Below are 17,273 nucleotides of genomic sequence, written 5' to 3'. Positions count from 1 at the left end.
TAAAAATTGATTCCTTTTGTGTCCATTTAAGAAAAGTTCAGCCGGGCGTGGTGGCACACACCTTTAATCCCAGCACTCGGGAGGCGGAGGCAGGCGGATTTCTGAGTTCGAGGCCAGCCTGGTCTACAAAGTGAGCTCCAGGACAGCCAGGGCTATACAGAGAAACCCTGTCTCGAAAAAACCAAAAAAAAAAAAAAAGAAAAAAGAAAAGTTCAATTTGAGAGGCCTTGCTCAGCCTATCAGATCCACACTTTAACTATCATTGCCCCTAAGGAGGTCCTGTCTGCAGTGTCTCAAAAATCAAAGGAGGATCCCTAACTATCACTTATTAAAGGCTCCTCTACACCATCAAAACCATGAGGAGTTGGGACTGAAATAGCTCTTCTCTATCTTCCCTGCCAAACAACTAACTGCTTCTGGTTGATTTTTTTTGTAGAAAGTCCCTTTCTCTAATGCCTTCACACTGAATTAGCATCACGTTTGCCTAGTCTTGAGTTAAGGAGAGGAGATGCCCAAGTGCCAGAGGCTAAGCAAGTCCTTGTGAGCTCCCAGTCTCCTAGGTTGTTGCCCAAGTCCACTTTGTAGAGAAGACCCCACTAGCCTTCTAGAAGATAAAAGGCCACGTGAAGAACTAAGGCACCTCAGACAGGTCCTTCTTAGACAATCCGAGTCCAGTAAGACATGTGTGACCTAGGCAAGCCTAGCAGATGAACAGCTTAACTAAGGCCAAGCTCCATTTCTGACATCCAGAATTATGAACAAATCAAATGGCAGCTGTCTGACACCATTATGTCTGAACTTTGTTTTACAGCAAGAAAGAAGATGGTTTGCCTGAAGATGACCTAACTCATCCACACACCATGCTGCCAGATGTGGTACATAGGCAGAATTTTCAGGAAAACACTGTCTCCTACAGATTACAGAATTCTCAGGGCAGGGCCAAGAGTGTTCACAGTTCTATCTGACGACTCCCACTTAGCACATCTGAGTAGTCTAATGAAGGAGGGAGCCCATAACCAGTCAGATGACATGTCAACCAGCAAAATGCTCACAACATGAAAACCTACAGTGAACAAGTTTTTAATGTAGTTTAACAAGAATCTTACTAACAGCTTAAAATTATGTTCAACATAGAAATTCAGTAGCATACAACTCAAACTGCATAAAATATTTTAGTTTTACATGTCCTTCCAAAAGGCTCCTTAAATTCTTCTGCTTTAAAAGAAACAGAACTTACACATACCAATTCCTACTATATCAACAAAAACTGTAGTTAGGAAGAAAAATGAATTGGAGTTCTTAGATGAATCTTCAAGTAATACGATTAATAAATACATGAGCCAGGCATGGTGGCACACACTTTGACCCCAGCTGTCAGAAGGCAGGTCCAAGCAGATCTCTGTGAGTTTAAGGCCAGACTAGTCTACAGAGCAAGTTCCCTAGAATAGCCAGGGATAACAGAGAAACCCTATCTCAAAATAAAACAGCACAAAACAAACAAAAAAGAATGAATACATGAGAAAAGACATCCTTTTACAGTGCCCAAACTTCCCCCTCAGAGTTAATACTTACGTTGACAGCATGTCTAGTGGCAGTGTCAGTAGTGAGCTCACGGAGCCAGTAAACAAGCACTTGTAGATGCGGCCTACAAACAAGGGCATAATGGCACAGTCACAACTGGCATCATATACTCACAGCTGACTGCCTCAAGGAAGCAGAGGTAAAGTCGAACAACATGGACACCCAATAAAGTAAGTGTTCTTGGTCTTGTAGGCCTGGGTCTCAATGGTTTAGTTTTTGTTCGCTTTCTATTTGCTTGGGGATGGGGAGGGTTGTTCACATCCACACGCCATGGTTTGATGTGGGGGACAGAAGACAACTCTCTGGAGGTGAGTTTTACACTCCTACTGTGGGTTCCACGGAGACACTCAGAGGTTAACTGCTGAGACGTCTCACTGGCCTCAAACCACTACTCCAAGAGAATTTTAAAAAGTGAGCAAATCGTTGAGTTCTCCATGACAATGTTGGCTGGTCTTTGCAGAAACAGGATTGAAACTAGGGCCTCACCCATGAGCTCTACACTGAGCTAACATTCTCAGCTCTAGGTATCTTACACTTGTTTGGTTTCTGTTTTTGTATTTTTAAGATTTATTTATTTGAGTACACTGTAGCTGTCTTCAGACACACCAGAAGAGGGCAATCGGATCCCATTACAGATGGTTGTGAGCCACCATGTGGTTGCTGGGAATTGAACTGAGGACTTCTGCAAGAGCAGCCAGTGCTCTTAACCACTGAGCTATCTCTCCAGTCTCTTACACTTGTTTTTGTTGCATGAGTTTAAATATTGGTGGAAGCACTAAATTAATCATATAGATCATTAGATGAAGATTGCTCTTTAAAGTAGAACTACAAAATTCAGTAAATATTCATAAAAACAGAAGATTTCAGCGTGGAAAACACATCTTTGAAGTAAGATGCTTCTTCAGCACAGTGCGTCATCTTATGACACTTTCAGAGACCAGTGGACAATCCCAGCCACCTCAGCAAGACTAACAGTTCAGTTGTTCTAATCTCCACAAGCACCAAGTCACAAGAGCACACACATAAAGAAATAATTGCTTTAAAAAGACTTTGGGGTGAAAAGAAAAAAAAAAAAAAAAAAAAACAGTTTCAAAAGGCCTCAGACAAAGACTAGCTTACAGTCTTAGGGGGAAAAGGCAAGCATAAAAGAATTCATTTGCTGAGGTTTGGTTTGTTGCTATGTATTATAATATTAAATTCTATACCCAAAGGTAGAGGCCTACAAGTGATGTCTCACATTTACTAGCTTTTGTTGTCCAAACCTTGCTCCTTAAAACAATTAGTCAAATAAAAATAGCTATAGCCAATTACTGGTGGGATTAGAGGCAGGCAGATTTTTGAGATACCAGGTTGAGCCTGGCAGAAGGGAGAGAGAGCAGAGAGGGAAGAGGAGAGAGAAGGTGCCAAGAGGAGAGGTAACATGAGCACATGGCCAGGAGAAACAGCAAGTATTTTGGGGTATAACACTGGGCTGGTAACCAGGCCAACAGTTAGAAAAGCAGATTGGGGTGACTCCCTCCCCAGTAATTGTCAAAGCAAAATAAATAAGCTCAGTCTGAGTCCCATTACAGTACTCATACTGCATTCACTGCCAGTCTGTGTATGATCTCTATCAATACTAAGACATGTCTAAGAAAAACACCCTTCCTTCCTTCCTTCCTTCCTCCAGAAAAGAACTACTGAAGATGTTTTCTTTCCTAATACATGGTATTGTAAATAATTAAACATCATTCACAGAAGTAGGCAACATTTAAAATATTTAACAGTTATAAAATGTTAAATAACTCTGGAAGAGAAATGAATACTCACATGCTGTAAGAGGAACAACTCCCAGCCATGCAAAGGCCACAAGTGTGTAATGAAACCAGTATCGTATTGCAGTGCCAATACTTGTAACCAGTCCAGCAAATATGTCTTGGATTGGCAGCCGTGAAGGCATATCTGGAGAATAAACTGTAAGAGGAAAAATTACTCAGGATTTCATAAGAATTTTTAAGTGACTTAATTCATAAATACAACGTAGAGATACTATGCTTAAGTATTTTTCCTATAAACTACTGAATTTCAAATCATTATAATACCACTACATTTATATGAGTCGTTTATTTATCCAACCCACAACTAAAATATGGAAATGGACAAAGAGTCCACTGAGTGGGGAAAAGGCATCAGGAGGAAAAGCATCTACTTCCTCAGCTCACAGCCATGAGTCTCAGACAGTGTTAGTTTACACATATGTAACAGGTTAGCCATTTAGGACCTGGCTTCTCCAGCTATAAAGGATCCAATAACGGACACAAGCGCTAACAGAGGACTTTCTAAACATGAGTGGTAGACACAGCATCCCAATGACCCGTGATAGCAATTTCACTGGAACAAACAGCTCACTGATGACACTGAGCTAACCCTCTCAATTCTAACATCGTACACTTTCATTTCAAATCATCAGTTCAGACATCTTTGCAAAATGTAACTTAGATGTGGTTCAAAAAAATCTCCACATTAAAAAAAAATCTTTGTAAAAACTATTTTATTTTAAAAAGCTCTACTCCAGATCATACACATTGTCTTTCAAACATCTCTTTTTCCAAAGAGGCCAAAAAAAAAAAAAAAGTCATATAAAATCAATTATCTAAAATTACAAACCTGGGCCAGGGAGGAGAAAAATAACTAAAACTAGACTAAACAAAAAGCCCATGCTGGGCGTTATCTCAGATGCAGAGTACTTGTTAGCATAGATAACACTAGGTTTAATCTTTAGCAGCCAAAAAAATAATTTAAAAAAAAGAAAAAAGAAACCTTTAAGAGTGGTCCCACAAAACTACTCAGCTACAAACAAGAAAGAAGCCATAACAAAGGGTAAGTCTGTACTCGCTGCAGATCACCCAGCTGAAAGGACACTTGGTGTGAAGGACAGCACAGCTTCTTGACAAAGGTCTACAAGAAGCTTTGCATGAGTGTCAGGAGAAAAGTAAGCCTATAGAGTGAGCTTTTATTGGCCTCAAGGAACAGGACCACAGGTATTAAGGTGTGCTACAAATTTTCACAAATAGTAACATGCTTATGCACCAGAGAAAATTAAAGACTGTGAAAGAATACAAGTAATATTTTTGCTGGCGAAGAATAAACAAAATGCAGTAACTTCAATCATCCATGCTTGTCAGATATCAAGTAAAACTGATGATAAGTTACAGTATTTGGACTGAGCAGCACAAGAAACTTTTTTTTTTAAGATACAAAACAACAGATGCAATGTACTAGGATCCCAGGATGAAAAACTGTGCTTTAATTGTTTAATAATTTGCCATAACAGTCCTGTCTGATATTTAGTCACAATAGAATCAATAGGCACATGTATTGTAATTAAAATTTGAGAGATCTGAAAAATATTTCTTCTAGCCTTACAAAACATGGACTCAAAAGTTTGTTTGCTGGGGCTGGGAAGATAACACATAAACATGAAGATCAGTTAGGATCCCCAGCATCCATGCAGTGCTGGGCAGGCATGGAAGCCATGGCCTGCCTACAATCCCAGTGCTCACAAGGTGAGGACAGCAAATCTCAGGGCACTCTCACTAGCCAGACTTGCTGAGGTGAGCAACTGTGAGTCCAAATGAGATTCCATAATATCTGTTAAAAAGTAATAAAATCAAGGGCATCCCAGCACTCAGGAGGCAGAGGCCAGTTAAGCCTGTCCTGTTCTAGAGTGAGTTCCAGGACAGCCTAGGCTGTTATACAGGGCTCAAAAAAAGAACACCCCATATCCATCTTTGGCACATACACATATGTGCAACATACTCCTCCCTACACACACACATACATATATGCACACCCACAAAAACACACATGCACATACATTCTTAAAAGTTGGTTTCAAAAAGAAAAAGAAACACCTGCTCTAAGACTTGTTCTTTATTACTACTATTTTAATATCCCAGTTTTAACTCAGAAGAGACATCAAACTGAACACATTAGATTCTGATGAAAGCAAGGTATCATTGTTTTTGCAGAGAGATAATAATGACTCATAGAAGGAAGGAACGTTTTAGTGACACATACTGAAAATCAATAGATAAAATTAAAACTGACAGGATTTCTTTTTAAAAAGACTAAGAAAAGAAAACAGAATATAGTAAAAATAGGAGCGTAGACAAAATGAGATAGGCTATGAGTTGAAAACCAAATGCAATCAAGTGATGGATTTTCACAAGCACTCACTAGACACCTCTGCGGATGTTAAAGCTTGTCTGCAACCAAGCAAAAACATAAAGAAAACAAAACAGCCTATAAAGCATAGTTCTTAAAATAGCCTTTTAAGTGGAACAGGCTTTTTTCTATTACTATCAAGACAATCACATTGAAAATTATTGCTTTCAAACTCTAAACACCTTTTGTTGTCAGAAATAAGAAAAAACTGTAGTGAAAATTTCAAACAAACTTACTTGGTGTGAAAGCAAATCTGTGCTTGCATAATTCACAGTATTCTTTCCGACTATGTTTCAACCACTGAACTAAGCTGTAATTACAAATACATTCATAAATACAGTGTTTAAAACAAAGCAATATCAGAGTTTCATTGAAAACCCATGTTATTAAATTTTTTGTATTACTGAACTTTTATAGGTTTCAACATTTCAAACATGAAATATTTTAACTTTTTATATATCCTAAGAGGATAAAACTTAAAAACAGCTAAATATAAAACCAGCATGTACTGTACTAATAAAAAGATTTAATTAACCTAAATTCTAATCTCTTCTGAGCTAAATGAATACTGAATAATACTAAATAACTCAGGGGTCAGGATCAGTTTTGATCGCCCTGGCCTCCCCGTGCTCACAGGTAGTGAGCAGGTCTGAATTCCCATTCTGCCCTTGGGAAGCATGTGTCTTGGACAAGTCATTCCTTCAGTCTATGCTCTGCTTCTTCATCCACATAATAATGTTGCAGACTGTTCTTGCAAAGAGTGAGTGACTTAAGATGTATAAAACAGGGATTGGTGAGATGGCTCAGCAGTTTAGAGCACTGGCTACTCTTTCAAAGGTCCTGAGTTCACTTCTCATGGTGCAATGACACGGTGGCTCACAACCTCTGTAATGGGATCTGATGCCATCTTCTGTCAGATTTCCTCATCTGTCCCTCAGGCATAGATGCAAATAAAGCACTCATATACATAAAATACATAAGTAAATTAAGAAAAAATAGACGTGTAAAACATCAAAGACAGTTCTTATCACAGAATATTTAATTAATATAAACTATTATGACACTGGAAGCCATAAAAGCATAATTGTTCCCATGAACAAAAAAAGTTCTCCATGTTAGAAATAAACAAGACTGTCATGAGAATATCCACAATATACCAAAATAACATTCCAAATATTAAACTATGGATGATTTTTTTTAAACTTTCAACTTTTATAACAAAAGTTTTAAAAACAGTGAAATGGGGCAAGTTTACTGAAATGATCATTCTTATTACAGAGATGACAAAATTGAATTTAAGAGACCTTGAATAGATGCAAGAATCACCAACAGAATACAAGAGATAGAAGAGAGAATCTCAGGTGCAGAAGACACCATAGAAAACATTGACACAACAGTCAAAGAAAATGCAAAATGGAAAAAGCAAAAAGCTCCTAACCCCAAAACATCCAGGAAATCCAGGACACAATGAAAAGACCAAACCTAAGAATAATAGGTATAGAAAAGAGCGAAGATTCTCAAAGGGCCAGTAAATATCTTCAACAAAATTATAGAAGAAACTAAAGAAAGAGATGCCCATGAACATACAAGAAGCCTACAGAACTCCAAATAGACTGGACCAGAAAAGAAATTCTTCCCATCACATAATAATCAAAACACCAAATGCGGGCTGGTGAGATGGCTCAGTGGGTAAGAGCACCCGACTGCTCTTCCAAAGGTCCGGAGTTCAAATCCCTGCAACCACATGGTGGCTCACAACCATCCGTAACGAGATCTGACTCCCTCTTCTGGAATGTCTGAAGACAGCTACAGTGTACTTACATATAATCAATAAATAAATCTTTAAAAAAAAAAAAAAACACCAAATGCACTAAACAAAGAATTTTAAAAGCAGTAAGGGAAAAAGGTCAAGTAACATATAAAGGCAGACCTATCAGAACTACACCAGACTTCTCACCAGAAACTATGAAAGCCAGAGATCCTGGGCAGATGTCATACTAACCCTAAGAGAACACAAATGCCAGCCCAGGCTACTATATCCAGCAAAACTCTCAATTACCATGGAGGGAGAAACCAAGATATTCCATGACAAAACCAAATTTACACAATTTCTTTCCATAAATCCAGCCCTACAAAGGATAACAGATGGAAAACAACAATACAAGGGGGGAAACTACACCCTAAAAAAAGCAAGAAAGTAATCTTTCAACAAACCCAAAAGAAAATAGCCACAAAAACACAATTCCATCTCTAACAACAAAAATAACAGAAAATAACAATCACTTTTCCTTAATATCTCTTATCATCAATGAACTCAATTCCCCAAAAACAGACACAGACTAACAGACTGGATACATAAACAGGACCCAGCATTTTGCTGCATACAGGAAATGCACCTCAGTGATAAAGACAGACACTACCTTAGAGTAAAAGGTTAGAAAACAATTTTTCAAGCAAATGCTCCCAAGAAACATGCTGGAGTAGCCACTCTAATATCGAATAAAATCAACTCTCAACCAAAAGTTATCAAAAAAAGATAAGGAAGGATACTTTACACTGATCAAAGGAAAAAATCTACCAAGATGAACTCTCAATTCTGAACATCTATGCTCCAAATCCAAAGGCACCCACATTCATAAAAGAAACTTTATTAAAGCTCAAAACACACATTGTACCCCGCACAATAACAGTGGGAGATTTCAACACTCCACTCTCAGCAATGGACAGATCATGGAAACAGAAACTAAAAAGAGACACAGAGAAACTAACAGAAATTATGAACCAAATGTATCTAACAGATATTTATAGAAAATTTCATCCTAAAACAAAAGAATGTACCTTCTTCTCAGCACCTCACCATACTTTCTTTTGTGACCATATAATCAGTCACAAAACAGACCTCAACAGATACAAGAAGAGTGAAATAACCCCATGTACCCTATCAGATCATCACAGACTAAGGCTGGTTTTCAATACCAACAAAAATAACAGAAAGCACACATACACATGGAAGCTGAATAACGCTCTACTCAATGATAACTTGGTCAAGGAAGAAGTAAAGAAAGAAATTAAAGGCTTTTTAGAATTTAATGAAAATGAAGACACATCATACCCAAACTTATTGGACACAATGAAAGCAGTGGTAGGAGGAAAACTAATAGTTCTAAGAACCTCCAAAAAGAAACTGAAGAGAGCTTACACTAGTAGCTTGACAGCACCCATGAAAGCTCTAGAACAAAAAGAAGCAAATACACCCAAGAGGAGTAGATGGCAGTAAATAATAAACTCAGGGCTGAAATCAAGCAAATAGAAACAAAAAGAACTATACAAAGAATCAGCAAGACCAGGAGCTGGTTCTTTGAGAAAATCAACAAGATAGATAAACCTTTAGCCAGATTAATGAGAGGGCACAGAGACAGTATCCAAATTAATACAATCAGAAATGAAAAGGGAAATATAACAACAAAATATATCTTTAAATAATTATTCTGTTTGTTTAATATTAACAGCTGAAAATATTAAAATTATGTTCTACAAACATCATGGAAATATTGATAATTTTTCTCACTGTGCCTGAAATCAGCATTTTCTTAATAGTTTTTCCTATTTTGAAATTTTTAAAATATACTTACTGATAAAATAATTTCTCTACTAGAAACACTGATAATCTTTTTAAATAAACTGATTGTTAGACACTGTACACAAATATATAATGTGTTTTAAATACTCTTTCACTAATCATGTGGTATCATATAAGGGCTTTTGAATATATTACTTAATGATTCATTTTTAATATTTTATGCTCTTTTACTATGCTTAACTTCCAAAGATTATTTTATATGTTTTAAAACAATTTAGTGTTCAACATTAGATAAAGGATTCTCAGTTATGGGTAGTATTAAATACTCATTAATGGTATTTTTAGGGTATGAAAGGATATGACTATAAAAAGTTGAACAAATTTTTATGTATTATTTGATTCTCAAAATACTCAATATTATTAATATGCTTGATGTATAAAATGCATTTAAATAATAAAAAAATAAGAAAAAAATTGAATCTAAGAATTATACAATTTTCCAAATGACTTACCATTCTTGATGAATAAATTTAATACTGCCAGTACATACACAAGGATGATAAAGAGGTTTCTCAGGTGTTCCTTCTGACCGACACACTCTACATATATCTAATAACAAAGGAGAAAAAAATGGAATTACCTTTGGGTATGACTTTTATACAAAAAGACCAACAAAATAAGAATATTTTGTGCTAAAGGAACTGAAAATTGTGAGAAAACTTATAGTGAAGGGTGCACCTGAATCTAAGTACATTCCTTCAAAATGGATTAAAACAAGTTGTTCCTTAGAAAGATCTGTAAATGAAATTGAAAAATTAAAAAAAAAAATTTTTTTCCTGTAACAATCAAATAAGTAGAATCATGTCATCTAGCCACAAATAATAGTGTCCCAACAGTGCAAATTTTAAAAAGTCTAAATTCAGTTCTAAAGATTTTAACAACACAAAAACATCTGAGGGAAGGAAAACTGAGAACAAAGTATAATGACATACATGAAAATGCCAGAAGGAAGCTCACTGCTTTTGTATGCCAATTTAAAAAATATTTTTAAAATAAGATTATTTCTAAAAATGTTCAGGGATCTAGAGAGATGCCTCAGTAGTTAAGGGCACTGGCTGCTACTCTGGAGGATTTAATTCCTAGCACTCACTTGGTGGCTCACAAATGTCTGTAACTCAGTTTCAGGGGACAAGATGTCGTCCTCTTCTGGCCCCCACGGGCATGGTACACACAGGCAAAATACCCATACACATAAATAAGAAATGTAATTTTAAAAATAATATTTTTTAAATCATGTCTGAGGAGTCAAGGTGGAAACAGCAGAGGCACTACAGTAGATTCCTTTTGCAAACAGGTGTGTGTGCACACACACTTAGGATTCAGGACAGCACCTCAGAACCGTGTAGACTCCTACCAGAGAATGCGGAACCAGAAGCTTCTTTAAGCACAAGCTACAGTAGCCCGGGGCTGGAGTCAGCAACTAAGCAACACTCTACACTCCCGGCCCCAGCACCAAAGGGCTCTAGGCACACACACACACACCCTGCCCTCCCATCTGCTGAGGCCAGCAAGCAGCATGGATGAAAACTTCAAAGAGATCTTTTGCATTCTCTTGCTCAGTTCTCCTAAAAGCTCCTCTGTAGTGCCACATTCTGAAATTTGACTATTGCTATTACTTAAGACTGTTTTCTTGCCTGACCCTCATGGCCAAGTGACAATTACTCCCAGGGTAACTGTCAATGTGCAAAAGGGACAAAGACACAATGTTTGTTTCTGACTTGCTCTCTCACAGGAAATTCTTCACTCAATGGAGAGTAATGGCAACCCTGATGATCCCAGCTTCACTAATGAACTGAGAGAGGCCCGTGGTATGCTCTGGATTAGAAGCACACAAGCTGAGCACTATGCTGCACCGTCCCAGACACTTGCTATCATCATTACAGACTCTCTGGTTGCTCATTCTTGAGTGACAGAATGGCACTTATCCAAGCTGAGGGACACCAAATATTCAGGAAAACCTAACTGGTTATTACACTACTCTCCCTGGTTACCAAGCAACTAGATAAGTCTCTTTACCTATATGGAAGAGTCACATTCCCCTGCCCACAGAAGAGCTATCTCAGAGCTCAGTCTCTGTGGTAGAGTTCAGTGAGGTTCCACTCACTGCCCCTTTTCCTGCTTGGAGCTACTGATATGCATACCCCTGCCCTCCTCTGATAGTAGTTTAGCATGCCTTCTCTGTGGATTCCATCACCTGGATTCCAGGTTAGTCACCGTCACAGTTGGCAGTGCAACCAACACATAAAGGTAACAAAGGCAATGGTGCTTGCAGCTGATCTATGTTATCTACAAGTACCAGAGCCACTAGCACCATGGATGCAGATGAGTATCCTGGATAAATAACCAGTTACCCAGGCGGGAGATAAATGCTGCCCAATGTCATTACTATACTGAGTACTGACATAATTATTCATTAATGTAGATCAACAAGTAGTCAGGATGATGTTAATATAGATGGATCAGCCCCAGATATGGTATCCTGTATCAACAGCCCTCCTTTGAGAATGTTCCATTGGAACATGATGCAAAGAAAGACAGCAGTAACACAGCCAGGCTCACACAAATGGAGGGACACAGTAACTGGTCAGCTATCAAGTATGAATTGGGAACGAACAAAACCTGGAACTTACTAGAACACTGTAGTCAGCAAGTGACAAGGACAAAAGTGAATAAGAAAACACATGGGCATAGCTGATTAGTCCAAGGCAACTCAGCTGTGTGTGACCTGAGAAAGCAGTGCTGAGACCAAGGCAATGGCAAACTCTAGGCGTGTCTGTCTGTGTAGAAAGGAGCCTGTGGACAAGGAGAACTGAGGTAGGGAAATCTCCTTAGGGGGCCCAATGCACACCTAGAGAGATCACTGATTTTTTTCAGAAGGCCTCCATCGACCTCAGAGACAAACCAACAAACACAGTGTCATGTATAGACAACCAACTTAAACTCAATCTCCAAAGCTCTGTTTAACACTAATGTGTGGCAGAGACCTGGATCCTTAGAGTTTGTAGAGTCCCTTCCTTATTTGGAGGCTGACAGGTCAGAACTACCTTCTAACAATCCTGAGTAGTCTCTCTTCACTCACTGATGAGCCAGTTTACAGAGGTCTCTCTTTCTGTTCTTTCTTTCCTTTTTTCTTTTTCTTTTCTTTTAAGATAGGATCCCATTATGTAGCCCAGGTTAACCTTGAACTCAATGCTCTCCTGTGACAGTCTCCAAATGCTTCCAATATATCACCATACCCAGCTTACAGTAGCATCTGTAGAGAGCACATGATACAATATATTGGATGCTTCCATAGATTTAAAAAAAAAAAAAAAGAGCTGTTGTTCTATTAACTAGACATTAAAAACATTGTAAGTATAAACCAGGCTTGGTGGCACACTCCTTTACTCCTAGCACTTGGGAGACAGAGGCTGGTGGATCTCTGCATTCAAGGGCAACCACCTGATCTACACAGCAAGTTCCAAGACAGTCAGGGGAACATAGACGAATTCTGCCTCAAAACAAAACAAAAAAAACAAAAAACAAAAAAAACCCAAAACCAAAACCCACTCTTTTAACCAAATTGGGGAATTTAGAAGATCCATTTTATTTTCTAATACAACAAATAAAACTCTTACAAGTCTTTAAAAGTATAAACATATGTTAAAGTCTGACAACTACAGTGTGACCTCTAGAACTCATATTAAAAGCTCCATGCAGTCTGCATCTGCAATCCCAGCACCTAAATAGCAAGAAGGGTGATGCAGACAAAAGCCTGGAAGCTCACAGACTGACTACCTAGCCTGGAGCACACAGCACAGCAGTCCCTGTTTCAATAATCAACTCCTGAAAGTTATCCTGTGACCGCCATACATAATCATACATAATCAACTCCTGAAAGTTATCCTGTGATCACCATACATGCACTGATATACTTGTGAGTGCTTGCTTGCTTGCTTGCTTGCTTCCTTTCTTTTTCTTCTTTCTTTTTTTAGTTTTAAAGTTTGAGAACCACCGCTCATTAGTAATTGTTCTGATACATCTTTTTGGCTCTTTGGAGGTAGTAGGTGTGTGTGTGTGTGTGTGTGTGTATATGTGAGATAATGATAATGACTCTTTCCAAATAGATCTGTAAAGTTATTATTAAGGGCCTCCTACACTCAGACTAAGTCTCTAGGAAAAAAGGAAAGATAACTGTAGAATGCTGATCCATTTCATTTCAGAACCATGGAAATCACCTTTGCAAGTACAAAACAAAATTATATCAAAATGGTAAGTAAGCAACTCCTAAATGGAAATACAAACAAATCAATAAACCCAGGCATACACCATGGCTAGCCACAAAAAAGAAATGAAGACACTTTAAGACAGCAATATAGACTAGTGAGGTGGCTCAGCAAGTCAAAGTACTTGCTATGTATGCCTGACAGATGGCTCAAGTCTATTCCTGGTACCACATGTAAAGGTAAAAGAACAGAATAAATGCCTCAAAGTTGTCCTTTGACCTCCACATACAGTGTGTGACCCACCCATGTACACAGATACACACAATAAACAGAAATGTTTAATTTTAAAACTAAGAAAGAAAAAGAGAAACCAGCAAGGGGTAGGAGATAACTACGAAGGCTAACAGCATCTGCTTCTCTTGGTGTGGTTCCCAGTACTCACATCAGTCATCTCACACCTCTAACTCCAGTTCTAGGACATCTGACATTTCTGTACATACTGGCACAGACTGCACATTTATACAAGCAGGTATACACACACACACACAAAATAAAAATAAAGAAATCTTGATCATTATTTTATTTATTTAAAGCATGTGAGTACACTGTAGTTGTCTTCAGACACACTAGGAGAGGGTATCAGATACCATTACAGATGGTTGTGAGTCACCATATAGCTGCTGGGAATTGAACTCACAACCTCTGGAAGAACAGTCGGTGCTCTTAAACACTGAGCCATCTCCCCAGCCCAAAATAAAGAAATCTTAATAACAAAATTAAAACCAGCAATACACTCATACATCCCTCATAGACTATACTCTAAGACAGAGAGAGGATATACTAAAAAATCCTAAGCATATTTATTAACTGTTAATTAAAAAGCAGAATAGAAATAATATTGTGGTTACTTAAAAACTTACAGGACAAGAGAGCTCCAGTATGTGGCTAAACTTAATGCATACACAAACATAAGAAAACTCACATTAGTGATTTTCTCATCTCACTGGCCCAACCTTTCAACCTTTACCATGATGAACAATGCACTGAGAATAGGGGGGAAAGAGAAAACTTAAATAGTATGTCTCAACATTCCCAAACATGAACAACTAATTCAACTTTCACCACTGCACCCAAGGCTAATACATGAAAAAAATATATCCTAGCCCTCCTAGCCAATGAAAGTCCAAGATATCAGCCACCTAACTTAGCAAGAACCTAACCCACCAAGATGATTGGTGGGGGGAGGGGAAAGGGCTAATTGTGAATACAACTTCCATAAAGAAGAAGCCACTTTTCAGCCAGGCAGTGGTGGCGCACGCCTTTAATCCCAGCACTTGGGAGGCAGAAGCAGGTGAATTTCTGAGTTCAAGGCCAGCCTGGTCTACAGAGTGAGCTCCAGAACAGTCAGGGCTACACAGAGAAACCCTGTCTCAAAGCCACTTTTCTGAGTCCTGGGTATGAGGAAGGGCCTTATGGGGATCAGGAAAGCCTAAGGAGCAAGAACAAGAGTACCACTACTGACATCAAAGGTGGGAAGAGACTCTCACTTCCAGCTTCTACCTGGACATCACAAAAAACAAAACTCCAAGCATTTTAATAAGAACCAGAGGCAAGGGGCTGGTGAGATGGCTCAGTGGGTAAGAGCACCCGACTGCTCTTCTGAAGGTCCAGAGTTCAAATCCCAGCAACCACATGGTGGCTCACAACCATCCGCAACGAGATCTGGCGCCCTCTTCTGGAGTGTCTGAAGACAGCTACAGTGTACTTACATATAATAAATAAATCTTTAAAAAAAAAAAAAAAAAAAGAACCAGAGGCAAAAATATCCATGATACAATGGAAAATCCACTCATACCAAGCATAAGGAAAACCCCAGCCTAAATTAAAAACCACAGCCAATAGATGTTGCAGCTATCATAAAAATGGTCCTGTGGGGCTGGTGAGATGGCTCAGTGGGTAAGAGCACCCGACTGCTCTTCCGAAGGTCCAGAGTTCAAATCCCAGCAACCACATGGTGGCTCACAACCATCCGCGACGAGATCTGACGCCCTCTTCTGGAGTGTCTGGGGACAGCTACAGTGTACTTGCATATAATAAATAAATAAAAAAAAAAAAAAAAAAAAAAAGGTCCTGTGAATAATGACAAACAAATCTGGGAGATAAGAAACATCAAGTTTCCACAGAGACATGGAAGATAAAGAACCCATTGTAACAAAAACCAAAACATTTATTGAAAAACTATATAGTGAATTTAAGATTTGACAATATCAATAGAGATTTCTCAATAGAGAGAATAGTTGTAAAAATCCTTATAAAGACTTCAGTGACTATAACAAAGTATGTTATACTTTTGGCAGCAGCATTAAGGAAGTAGAGTAAACAAAATTCACACACAAAACTCTTTTCTTATCCACAGGAAACAAATACCAAGAACAGAGAGTACTTGAAACTAAGAACAATGCCAAACCCTATGCCTTTCTTATATGCACAAATTAATGTAGGAGCACTCAAAAAAAAAAAAAAACACACAGGAAACAGGCAATTATAATACATGGTTACAAACTCACAAACATCACTAATAATTAAGCAAAGTGAGGGATCTCTGCACACAAGTGTCATGATAGATGGCATCAGAGTTGATCTGATAACCCTGGTAACCCAGGGACTTAATGGGTGGGCAGCATAAACAGTGCAGAAGCACCACATGGAGGGAGCCTGACTCAGCCTAAACACAGCTCAAGAGGAAGAACAAGTAGTTCCAGGCCAGTCCTCACCATGGGACATCAGAGTTGAATCTGTTTCCTTACCTTATTTTTATTGTATAAAAACAATGACAAGCAAGATCTCAAGTAGGAGGATCCACTAACAGGAATTCTAATACTGCACTGTTTCCAACCAGTTATATAATAAAGTACAAATTAATGCAAGAGTAACAATCATTCTCTGCTGCTAATAATATAAGATTTACTCAAGCAAGTGCCTTTTCAACTAGCTTTGTTCATCCTCAGGTGTATGTATATAACTGGCTATGTGTTATGTGGATAAAAACAGAACCATGAACACACCAGGAAATTTTCTATCAATTATAATACACAAAATTCTTTAAATAGTTTTAAAGTTTCTAAACCATACCAAGTGAAAACATATTCTACTAAAGTATTAAAACAATCACATTTCCATTAATATTACGGAGACATGATAAAAGAAAACAAAAATTGTTTTCAAAACATTCCGACTACAGTTACCGTTCCTCTGTAGAACAGAAATTTTTAATTGTGGAGTCTGACACACATCCTTAATTAGATCTTAGGGTCTTAGGAGAAAGTAAAATTAATTTTCTACTCTGTTGTGGTAGGTTTGTTGTTTTTTTTTTTTTTTTTTTTTTTTGGTTTTTTCGAACCAGGGTTTCTCTGTATAGTCCTGGCTGTCGGAACTCACTTTGTAGACCAGGCTGGCCTCGAACTCAGAAATCCGCCTGCCTCTGCCTCCCAAGTGCTGGGATTAAAGGTGTGCATTACCACACCCAGCTTGTTGTGGTGGTTTTATAAAGATTTATATTTATGAATGTTTTGCCTGTATGTATGTGCACCATGTGCAAGGATGGTTACAAGCACCGTGAGGGTACTTGTAACCAAAAATAC

The 17,273-nt window shown here is 38.2% G+C and overlaps 1 protein-coding gene across 2 annotated transcripts in view; it reads right to left on the bottom strand.

Moving 5' to 3' along the window:
• Marchf6 (membrane associated ring-CH-type finger 6) overlaps positions 1-17,273 on the bottom strand; it is a 74,848-nt gene that overhangs the window by 43,178 nt on the left and 14,397 nt on the right. For both annotated transcript variants that reach the window (XM_021184198.3, XM_021184199.3), the window contains exons 2-5: positions 9,880-9,976; positions 6,024-6,097; positions 3,391-3,534; positions 1,573-1,645 (exon numbers count right to left, since the gene is read on the bottom strand). In XM_021184198.3, coding sequence (XP_021039857.1) covers positions 1,573-1,645; positions 3,391-3,534; positions 6,024-6,097; positions 9,880-9,976 — 388 coding nt within the window. The remainder of the gene's footprint in view (positions 1-1,572; positions 1,646-3,390; positions 3,535-6,023; positions 6,098-9,879; positions 9,977-17,273) is intronic.

Source organism: Mus caroli, unplaced genomic scaffold (assembly GCF_978045245.1).
Source record: "Mus caroli unplaced genomic scaffold, Mus_caroli_1 scaffold_16, whole genome shotgun sequence".
Lineage (NCBI taxonomy): Eukaryota > Metazoa > Chordata > Mammalia > Rodentia > Muridae > Mus > Mus caroli.
The sequence above is the reverse complement of the archived record's forward strand: the minus strand, read 5'-3'. Positions and strand labels throughout refer to the sequence as shown.